We start from the raw sequence: 12097 nt of genomic DNA, 5'->3' as shown, positions 1-12097 counted from the left end.
AACCGACGTTTTAGAGGAACATCGCCTCTTTCTTCAGGACAAAAGAATAAGCCAAACAATACACCAGAATTAAGGATGCAGCAAACAGAACTCCGCTTGACGAGCTCTGGAGTCCACCCACTCTACGATTCAGCAAATGTTTTACCTTCTGCATGCAACCATAAAAGGTAAAAGTATCCCTGTAACAGACCGTGGAGGTCCACAGGATTGTCAGATGTCGAGGCTCCCACATTTTCTAGACAATCGGCTCACAGATGGAGGTGAGGTTGTCAGCCTTACGAGCCGGCCGCAATTTGCCCCCCAGGAAGATTCCTGGTACTCATTTCTGTTAGAAGCTGAGTCGACCCCAGGGCCATAGTGTGGCTGGAAGGTTTAGGTCAATAGAAGCAATCCAATGATCTCATCGGGAATCGAACCCGTGACCTTCCGACTAGTAGCACAGTGCCTCAACTAACTACGCTTCCACGCCCTCCCTGTGTTCAACCATACGGAAGAAAATTCCTGCGTAAATATGTCTAAATTTCCCACTAGTGTATGAATACCAGAAATATTGTGGCCTATTTCCTCAGAGCGGGAGCTGTGGAGACAAAGAGACAACCGTTGCTATGGAACAATCGAGTAAACACTTCCCTGCGGAAGCGAAAGCGCGCAACAACAGAAGAGCGGTGTTTTCTGTAGTCCGCGCCGCGCTCGTTGCTACGCAGCTGTGCGGTAAAAACATCTCTGCAGCAGTGAATTAACACGCAACAATAGAGGAAGCGGTGTTTTCTGTGGGAGGGTGGGGGCGCTCCGAGGCTATATAACGAGGATCCAGGCCAGCTTGAATTGTAATTATAAAGTGTGGAAATAGCGATTGCGCTATAATTAATTGTAGTTACGAGTTGAGTGTATAAGTGAATTAATCCACCATCAACCACGCACACCCCGAAATACGTGACAATAGAATCTAGCAACTTTGTACCGATGACGTAACAGTCACATCACTGACTCCGCGGTAGGTGGGGTATACTGTAACTGTCCAGTTTATGGGAAGGCCAATTGATGTTTGTGTATGGTTAGGGTTTTGTGAAATTCCTCACTTTCGCCTCACAATTTGGAATTTTCCCCCCTGGAGACATGCAGCAAGTGGCTTGGGTCAAGCTTGAAGCCAGCTGCCCTTTAGTAAACCAGTCAATTTAATGAGTAAAGAAGGCCGAGTTCTTTAGAAATTCTAGACTTGACAGGGGGAGTCATAAATTTAGCAGCGTCGTTTCTGCTAACCCAAATCTCAGTTTGACAGCCATGCAGCAGGTGGCAAAGTTCACCCCTAAACTGTACACTAGTGGAGATTCGCTTTCCTAATTGGAGGAGAATGATAAGAAACCTCCCAGTCTGCCCGGTCCAGCCAATCATCGTCTGAAGTGGGAGGTCCTTTGCCCGAATTTTGAGTAACCAGGGCAAGTATTTACCATTCAGAGGGTGCTTGGCAAAGAGACTTTGAAAGTTACGTTCACCGGGGGTACACGTGTTCGGATCCCCGTAAACACGCCCTGTGACTATTAAGTGTGCGTCCCCAGAACAGTAAGCCTACATCCCCGAATCGGTGAAGTGTAACAATACTGGCTGTTTCTGATTAATTAGTGCAAATCAAATAAAGATTCCTTACAGTTAATTGGCGTTGAGGTGATTTCCCTACGCCTAAAGCCCCATTAATCACCCAAGTCGTGGCCTGCCAACACGCCCTGAGAGGAGTCGGATTGTTCTACCGGAGCTAGCAGAACCGAAGAAGGACGGTTACAATACCAAGCATTTCTAACATCAACAGTTTCGGAACTTAAAGTCAAACGGCTTAATTCGGAAAGACCTAAAGGAGGAAAAGGTAAATAACTGAATAAAAGCCATTTGGTGGAGTAACAGTGGGCTCCTGTCCCTCATCTGACCTTCACCCTCGTCAGCAAGGACAAACTGTCCCGCTGCTTCGGCTCATGCGATGAAGGCTTATATACAGGATGTTTCGCGACTTTAGGGCATAACTGCAGGAGGTGATTTCCTAGGTCTTTATGATCAAAAAAGTTCATATAAACATGTGTGCGATTTTGGACGGTTACGGAGTTATGACCGCTTTTATCATTCTCATACACGCCCTCGTGTGAACCGCGTCTGTCAGCTGGCGGGTCGCTATTTTTAGCCAGCCACAGACAGAGCGTTCTCGTTATCTCGACACTTGAGAGCTACCTAAGGCGAGGTGGGTTGGTATGTCCGGCGCGGTTCACAACCGAGCGGCAGCCTGTGTTGCGGCCGGCGGTGACATTTTCGAAAATCAGCTTTAAGCATCAATCAATTCAAATTAAAGGTAATTTCACGAAGTTAACTTTACATTCATACTTTAAATGTATCATGTATTATGCTGGTTTATTATTTTGTTCCGTTTATTGTCAGTAATCCTTACCTTCTATTCTGAGTTTAAAACGGTCATAACTCCGAAACCGTCGAAAATCGACAATGTTTATATGAACTTTTTTGATCACAAAGACCTAGGAAATCACCTCCTGCAGTTATGCCCTATAGTCGTGAAACACCCTGCATATAGATCCACATCTTCTTGACCTCGGCACTAGATGGAGGTGAGTGGTCAGCTTAAAGCTCCGGCCGCTTTACTCGCGCAGAAAGAGTCCCCGGTACCAATTGGATAGGCTGGATAGGCTCCAGAATCGGTCCGGGCAGCGTGGAGAATAGAAAATTCTTGACCCTACTTGGACTCGAACTCCGACCCCTCTGTCTTCCATCCCGTAGCCAGTCGCTATACCGACTGCGCTACTCCCCGTTACCAGTTAACGAGGACTGAGGTGTGGAAGGAGCCACACAAGTGAAAGTGCCGTCAGTCGAAGCACAGACATGGTCGGTGTGAGGGCGCTATCTCTGCTTCTTCTGGTCTGTCGCGGCGTCACCTGCACCGGGACGCGGCGGATACAGGAGACGCTGGATGTGTTTGATCTCAACAGACTGATCGTCGGTTGGCGGGGAAATGTGACGTCAGAGTGCGGCGATGACATCACAAGTCTCCTGTCTGGTCTGGGCAACGGCACTTTGTGGGCAAATAAGAGTAAGTACAGGAGAACCTTCGTACAGAGGTCACGGTCAGATGTTTCCGCTGTAGAAAGGTGTAGGAACGTGGAACACAAGACACAAACTGCATCGGCTTGGTGGTTACCATTTCTGTTCTGTATGCATGAAGTCCCAAGTTCGAATCGAGGTCCAGAGACGGGCTATCATGAGATTATTCCAAGCTTTTCCTCAGTACCCTCTCAAAATCATATGAGTGCTTTAAATTGCCCGCGACATATTCGTTCCATGTTCTCCCCATTTCAGTGTTCGTAATTATCTGATCATCGCATTCAAAGCCAAATGACATGCAGCTGATAAAAAAGGTATAGCCCTGTGCTTAATTAAGCGCTATGAAATGACATATTTTTGACCTCGGCATTAGATGGAGATGAGTGGTCAGCTTAACGCCCTGGCCGCTTTTTCCTTATTTTCCTTGATATATCGTAAATGAAATTTATATTTGTATAAAAATTGAAAGTAATTTCTTTTTTTAAATAAATTAAAGCGAAGGGGTCAGTATCCACCATTGCCTGTCTGTACCAAGAACCTTAAATTATTTAGTCCTCTAATCCCTTTGAAATGGGCCACGACCGATTCCTTTCACATCGTTTCAGATCCATCATTACCATTCGACGTTAAACACAGCGTCCATAAATAAAGCACAAATAAATAATGTTGTATCTTAAATGATTCATTACTTATGTAACTACATGCCTTGAATTTTGTTTGTTAACTTCGCTATAGCAGATCGGCAGGCGCCTGTAAGTCGCAGGTCGCACTATCGGAAATTTATCGGCTGTCACTGTTTGAGGTGCGTCTCACAGACATCAACGCATTCCGCAGAGGCGCGAAGAGAGTGTCAGGAGACGAGAAAGTGGCTGCGCGTGTAGTGCGAACAAAGTCACCGCACATATCCCAAGCAGTCGACCTGTTAGCACCCCTTCCTAGCGGATACTCGCTAAGACAACGAAAGCAGCGATCCTGTCATCAGAACTCCTGTATCCATGAGATTCCCGCTCGAATTCCGACAGTGTCTCAAGACAAATAACAATAGTACCTTGAGGAATACCACGACCTTACCCGACATACACTTCCCAACTCACAGTTCATAATCGTCGTGTCATTCAAACTATATAATCTCTCCAATGGACAAAATTTCATTGCCCAATAAGAAACAATCTGATATAACGCGCAAATTTAATCAATAAATCATTGATTTCAACCTACATGTTTCGATTATTAGGCCATCCTAAGGATTACCCACCACACTGGAAAAATATATAAATTTTACAATTCATTACCTGTTACAAAACCAATTTTAACAATCTGTGTAAGAACGCTGCGCGTAGTTTGTCACATACGACTGACCTTGGATCTCTTCTCTTGGAAACCACAGCGATTGTTCCTCAGTGGACAGCTGTTTGTTACCGAATACCGAACAAAAACGTAACCCGTCGGACCAGTAAAGCTAGTTTTAACGGACATTATATTTCGCTTGGATACCGCCTATGCAGATAACATGGGGGGGGGGGCGGAGGAGGAAAGACGTTCTCCGTACATTACTGAAATTTAACCCAAATAGTCGGCCGTTTTCGAGAAAATCGCCATGTTGTTTTGAGGGAGCTATCTGAAGGGTTCCTGTTCCTGTAGCAGTGATGTTCATATTCACCAGGGGTCTGAAAACGTGTAGATCCCTCAAAATGTTGACGTCGACTTATTTCATTGTCATAGTTATGTCTCGCACCCCGCATACGAGAAACTTTACGAGACGATTCGTCGCTACGGTCATGTCTAGAACAATAAAATAAACATATTACGACAACTAAGTGATTATATCAATTGATATTTACGATATTTAGCATTTTAGGCATAAATTGTCTGAAAGCAGGAAAGTTAACACAACCCTATATCAGATACACTCGTGGTGGCATGGCTTCGTGTGTAAAATCCCCCAGTTTAGGGGAGAGACCTCAGTGTGAGGAAATATCAATGGAAAAGTGAACTTCACCTCAACTATGGTAGTATTTCACCTGACTCATCAACAGAGTTGATATGTTCGCAATGGTTCCAACTCCACTGCAACACATGTTTAGGTTGAGTTGGAGTTGCACATGACTCATCAACAGAGTTGATATGTTCGCAATGGTTCCAACTCCACTGCAGCACATGTTTAGGTTGATTTGGAGTTGCACCTGACTCATCAACAGAGTTGATATGTTCGCAATGGTTCCAACTCCACTGCAACACATGTTTAGGTTGAGTTGCAGTTGCACATGGCTCGGTGAAGTTTCAGTTGATATTTACTTCAGTTAAGACGTTTCCAAATGCCGGCAGAGCATAAATTGAGAAAAGGACAGTGGTTCGAGCCTGTGACCTCAAGAGATTGGTTACAAAAATCCCGGTCTGAGAAGTAGTAGTAGTACAGAGCGGAAAAACCGGCTCTTCCGAGTTTCTCTGCATTACAGGGTGTCTGCCAAATTCATTGCCGATACGCAAAAAAAAAAAAACAAAACCGGAGGAGAGGAAGGATAAATGAACAGGAAACTGACCAAAAGAAGAAGAGAGCTCTCTCACAGTAGCTTTCACTCGCACAAGAAAATTGAGAGAGCGAGCCCATAATCTCCTTGCATGTGGAACTTTACAGACGTTTCGGAGGAAAATACTCCCTCAGTCTTCAGTGTAGAAGAGTAAGTCGTGCAAGCAAACTAGCAACACCCTAGCATCAACATCACCGAAAAATCCCCAAACAATGTTAGGAATAACAACAATCGTGCTCATCTATGCACGACATTTACCGTTTTTTATAGAACCAGAAGACTTATTACTGTGTTCATAAGAGCCAGCCACTGATCGCTATCCTGAGCCACATGAATCCAATCCATATCACACTCTGTACGCTTCTGACTTTTATTCGGAAGGTACCAGGTTCGAATGTCGCCTAGGATATTGATTATGGTAACGGTCTCGGTTAGCTGCTCGGATGGTGCGTCTAGTTAGACCACGACCATTTCCTTCCAAATTCAATATTCACTTTCATTCTACCATTCTTTACTATCAGAGATATTGACAACGCAGTTAAATAATCTGTAAGCAAATAAATATATACAAGCAAATAAATGCACATATATGCTTAAATTAAGAATAAATAAATGTATAACAAATATACTGAGCAGGTTAGCACAGAGGTAACGTGTCAGATTTGTATTAGGGAGGTACCAGGTTGGAATCTCTATCCGGACACCAAATATCTTGACAGATATTTCATGGTTTTCTCAGTCCCTCCCGGTAAATGCTGGGATAGTACCTCGATTAGTCCACAACGGCGTCCTTCCAAACTCTTTCCATTCCATCATTTGTCAATCACCATGCAGTCCTGATACTGAAAGCGTTATAATATACTCGTAAAAGCACATGCAGACAACAAATACTATATACGCAATAAATATATAAATAATCTAAACATATTTAGGTATTTCATGTGGCGCCCTCCCTTCCGGGTTTCTTCTGATCCCTGTATGCATTACAGGAGTGTCCAAACCGTGATGCCGCGTGTTGGCCGTACCGCTGAACTCCTGGGCGGAAGCAGCTGGCCGACGTAATTTCTCGTACAGTCTGACGTTTCCCCCTGCTATCAAGTGTGAGACAAAATCTGAGTTTCAGATTCGCCATACTTTCCCAGCTGGCTCTGATTGTCCAATGTCGTGTGGGCGAATGTCCTACAGCCATTTCTCTGGATACCTCAACGTACAAAGTCTAGATCATACCAAACATACCGCACAAACACCCCCATATCAGTTTCAAATAATGATTACTTTTATTGTGCATTGTAGTGGGTCTGGAACGGGGTTCACTCAGCCTCGTGAGAATAACTGAGGAGCTATTTCAAGGAAATAGCGGCTCCGGTCTATAAAATCCGAAATTAATGGCCGTGGGGATTCGTTGCGCTGACCACGCGACACCCTCTATCCGCTAAAGTTGGCATTAACTTCGCCGACAAGCGGCGGTCGTTCGTTCGGTATAGTTCGCTTGCGGACTAAAACCACGGAGTTTGTGTCTTTTTGTGCATTAATATACGTTATCAGTAACTGGACTGTATAGCGCCGGTTGGTAGGCTCATTGCTAAATCGGGAAAGATTTGAAAGGAATCGGCTGTGGTTTAATCGAGGTACTACCCTGGCATTTTCCTGGAGGAACTGCGGAAAATCATGACAAAATCTCACGAGAGCTGGTGAGCGGACCGAGCACCTCCCAATACGAGTGGAGCACGTTGACTGATGACAAACCTCTCAATATACACTTACATTTCGTGACGCAATCTTGTTCTCCAGTTGAGGATCTGGAGTTCTTTCCGGCTATCACCACATGCAACAAATACATGTCAGATTCATAACAAATCTCTCATTAGTGGCGTAAAGTGTATGTAAGTGTAAGTAGTCACACTATTAAAATACGAGGAATAAACCAGCTTATGGCTCGGTCAGCATAGTGATGGGTTACGGGTTGGACCCCCGGGGTTCGATTAACGTGAGGGGCCAGACTATTCTCTTATCGATAACGTCCCTACTGGCTCTGGGGCCCACCCAGTCTCCTTTCCAATGGGTATCGGTTGCTGTTCCCCTAGGGGCTAAAGAGGCGGTAACGCGAAGCTGACCACTTCCATCTAGCACCGAGGTCAAGAATTGTGAAGCTATACCTCCACCTCCCCCATACTTCTTCATGACATCTTGCTTAAATTAATTAAGCACAGGGAAATATTTATCTTTTATTCTTGATAAGTAAAGACACAAAGGCCTTACTGCTGGCTTGGGTTATTTTTCGATCCTGAAGATAGAGGCAAAAGGTAATGTAAAGCTGTCCCTGTAACAGGCCGTGAAGGCCCGTAGGGGTGTGAGGGGTCGAGGCCCCCTCATATTTCTAGACAATCGGCTGAGAGACGGCGGTAAGGTTGTAAGACTTACGCGCCGGCCGCCCTTTACCCCCAGGAAGATTCTTGGTACTCATTTCTATTAGAGGCTGAGTCGACCCCAGGGCCATAGCGTGGTTGGAAGGATTAGGTCAATTGAAAAATCCAATGACATCATTGGGAATCGACCCCGCGACCTTCCGGCTTGTAGCATAGTGAGTCAACCAACTACGCTACCGCGTGCCCCCCGAAGATAGAGGCAATACGTTCATACGAAACGTCAGTAAACTTCAACCAGACTTGATTAAGTCATATTTCAGAAGACAGGAGTCTTCTTCCGGTGTCATTGTGTCTCTGGAGAGACTCCACCGCTTCAACGCAAATCACCCCACACGAAAGTGAATCTGACGCCGACGCCGGGTCCACTGAGGCAATTGCGACAAATACGCTTTCTCCTTCCGCGAAAACAAGTGACGCAATGCGAATTCTGCAATTCCAGAAACTACGTGCAGTGTGGGCCTCCACAGGCCGAGAAGTTTGCGAGCTGACGATGTTTCTGACACCCCCTTGAGGAACATGCATTTCAGCACATCGAAGAGCTAAAAAAAGTGTTCAGACTTTAACACTGTAGATAAGTGCTTCACAAATTGTAGTCAGCTGGATGGAACTGGCTTAGGATCTTGTCCAGTGGCGGGCTTTGGTATTAGCGGCGTTGAACCTTCGGGTTCTGCTACCAGAGAGCTAGTTAATTAGTAAGATGGATCTTAGGGAAATGGGTTGTGGGTGGATGGAACTGGCTCAGGATCGTGTCCAGTGTCGTGCTTTGGTATTAGCGGTGTTGAACCTTCGGGTTCTGCTACCAGAGAGCTAGTTAATTAGTAAGATGGATCTTACGGAAATAGGTTGTGAGTGGATGGAACTGGCTCAGGATCGTGTCCAGTTGCTGGCTTTGGTATTAGCGGTGTTGAACCTTCGGGTTCTGCTACCAGAGAGTCAGTTAATTAGTAAGATGGATCTTAGGGAAATGGGTTGTGAGTGGATGGAACTGGCTCAGGATCGTGTCCAGTGGCGGGTTTTGGTATTAGCTGTACCAGCCAGTGCCCACAGCTGAATAGGACTGAAGAACAGTCAACTGGAAGGTCAGATTCCCACGTGCTGTGGGGTTCCCCTTGGTGACCGCTGAGGTGTCTTAGGTCGATCGTCGTTTGTAAACGTGGCCAAACTAAAATATTTCGGAAAAATTAATACGAAAAATTAAACAGATTTGTTTGTTAAGGGGTGTAAAGTTGGCACGAATTCATTAGGTAAATGTGACAATCAAACTAGACACTGCACTGGATCTGAAGCCCTGACGGCGGTGACTATTAAAACTGCTGTTTTCTGCGTCGTAACACCGCGTGGTTAAGTGGGAACTCAATGTTTCAGAGGAACATATTGCCCCTATTCAGGAGGAGCAGTTGGTACGCTCAATTCTGCTTGCTGCTGCGTCATGTTGGTTTCTTGCTTGTCTTATTCTTAGAGCCTGAAGATGGAGGTGAAACACTCCTTCGGATTACACGACGTAACATCCCAGGACACCGCACTCGTTCTGGACTACGAGATAAACCGAAGAAACCTAGTGTAACAAGATTACGGTCTTCTGGTGTGTGACGTCTTGTAGTTTGACTAGTACCGACGTTTCAGAAGGGTAGAACCTAACCTGGCCGACCACAGTGGCCGCGCGGTCTAAGGCATGAACTGTCTTCGCTCGCGCGAACGTTGGGATCGTGGGTTCGAATCTCACTCAAGGCATGGATGTCTGTGTGCTTTTATACTGTGTTTGTGTTGTCCTGCGTGTAGGTAGCGGCCTTACGACATGCTGATCCCCCGTCCAAGGAGTCCTACCGTCTGTGTAAAAAATAACACGAAACTGAAGAAGAGGCCAGGGCCCAAGAAAGGGCTGTAGAACCACTGATGAATGAATCAATGAAAGAGCTTAGCCTGGAGATGAATCTATCCTACCAAAGTAAATGGTACCACTTCTCATAAAACTTACTGTACATTGCTGTAAGAACTGTAAGTCTGCGGTACTTAACAAAGCTTTCGGTGGCTCAGAATATACAGCGTTGGATGATGAGAATGATTGGTGGGTAATAAATTTGAAAGGCTGTGGAAGGAAGCCATACTTGCCTAATTGAAAGGATTAAGCCACCTGGAGGGCGGAGGAACTGAAACAAACCACGTCAGCCAGGATAGCCAGACTTAGGGGGCCGAGACGTGAGCCTGCGACCTGCCGACTCGACAGCGAAGTGCAGTGGCTATTTGAAAACTGAGCTACAGGTCCGTATTTTAACCCTAGAAGTGCCAATTCCAATTCCTACAGTGTCAGGACAAAGGTGAAATGGTTAAGTTGTCCCTGTGTTTAAATGAGCACGACGCCATGAAGACGTGTGGGGGAGTGGGGGTGTAGCTCCACCTTTCATGACCTCGGTATTAGAAGGCCAGGGAAAACACCGCAAACACACGTATTTCTCGGCTATGCAGTTCGGATAAAATGCCAACAGGTGTCACATGCTGTTAGATACAGCGACTGCTGCAAAGTCGAAATTTTCGACACTTGGCACTTGTAGGGTTAAGTAACCTAATTGCAAATTGAGGGTCTTGACAGGATTTAGATCAAGGTTTAGAAATTAGGAAAGAATGAATGCAGGAAGGAAGAATGAATGAAAAGAAGATGGGAAGGAGGGACGGGAAAATAAAGAGAACGAAGAAAGTACAAAAGGAGGAGGAATAGAGGAAGAAGAAGGGGAGAAAGAAGTGGCAGCGGATGGAGAATAAGACGATAAAAGGAAAAGAAGGAAGTAATGCAGAACTCGTCACTATGGGTACAGCCAGGCCTTAGACTCGATCCGTGGACCTCCGTGAAGCAAGGCTGTTGTAGATGGGAGTTGCAGCGACACATGCAAAGAAGTACCGCAACAACACAAATCATGCGCAGAAGAAAGCTCTCTGCCTGCCTCGCCATTAGTCAATACTTTCTTCACTATTCGTGCTTGGAAGAGAAATTTCTCTTTTGTTTTTATATAATGGGAAGTCAATAAGACTCTCAGTTCCGGTCACCCGAGACCACGAGGCAAATGAGGTGATTTGTATGTCTTGGTTGGCAAGGAAACGGCACTAAGGACCCTGTTGCGACTTTCAAACACTCGTCAGCGACCGATATTAAACCGAACGATTGTTTTTATCTGTGGTGTAACGCACAGACTAATGCTCGTTGCAAGAATAAGGCACGTAGAACATGATTCAATAAACACGAGTCAAGCTATCGTAATTTAGACCAGGACGTGTCATTGTGGCTATTTCTTGGGTAATTGAATGCCAAGACAATGGCATTTGAAGAACTGAGAAGTTTAGATTACATCAAATGATATGAAATTATACACGTATATGGTGAATTTGAAAGGATGTGGAAGGGAAATGGTCGTGGATTATTACAATGTAAGAACACAACCTAGAAGCAATTAATCCATTCTCTTCTACTAAATTTAAGTGGTCAGGAGCGCTGGTATCATATTGCGCAGTCTCGGGTTCACTTCCAGTGACTTCACATCAGTTCTGTGGTGAACGAAGTGGCACCGGAGCAGGGTTTTACCCTGTTACTGATCATTCCACCATTGTTCCCTGCTCATCTGTCACGGCTCACTAAGGCGTGCGATGACTCTAACCGGGGAGTACATTATCGTGTCCTCGGTATTTAAATTTGTGGCTTCATCTTTGAACCGGCATTTGGCTGATTACCCAATTAGAGAGTTCTAGCTTCAAGCTCCACGATATACCGTAGTTTACAATATTATATTTAAGCATCCTGTTGCACTCCATACGATAAATGATATACTGATACAAATTCCGTCCCAAGTGCAAACAATATATTATGTGTCCTTGCTCTTGTTCCTCTACACTACATGTTTCGGCCTTAGACGGCCATCATCAGGTGTATAACACTCACGTTGCTGTCACATGCACCCAGCCCAAAATTTAACATTTAAAACACTTTCCTTATTGAAGAAAGTCGTCTTCTGGGATTTTGCACCGTGTATATGTGGTGTTAACCGACGTTCCTCCGAAACGTCG

At 45.2% G+C, this 12097-nt stretch overlaps 1 protein-coding gene across 1 annotated transcript in view; it reads left to right on the top strand.

The window, feature by feature from the left end:
* The first annotated feature begins 2874 nt into the window (after positions 1-2874).
* The window catches only part of LOC111865062 (nose resistant to fluoxetine protein 6), a 40314-nt gene continuing 31091 nt past the window's right edge, over positions 2875-12097 (top strand). The window contains exon 1 of the mRNA XM_023852787.2: positions 2875-3082. Coding sequence (XP_023708555.1) covers positions 2875-3082 — 208 coding nt within the window. The remainder of the gene's footprint in view (positions 3083-12097) is intronic.

This window comes from Cryptotermes secundus, unplaced genomic scaffold (assembly GCF_002891405.2).
Source record: "Cryptotermes secundus unplaced genomic scaffold, Csec_1.0 scaffold1427, whole genome shotgun sequence".
Taxonomy (NCBI): domain Eukaryota; kingdom Metazoa; phylum Arthropoda; class Insecta; order Blattodea; family Kalotermitidae; genus Cryptotermes; species Cryptotermes secundus.
Note: the sequence above shows the minus strand (reverse complement) of the source record. Positions and strands in the feature narration are given on the sequence as shown.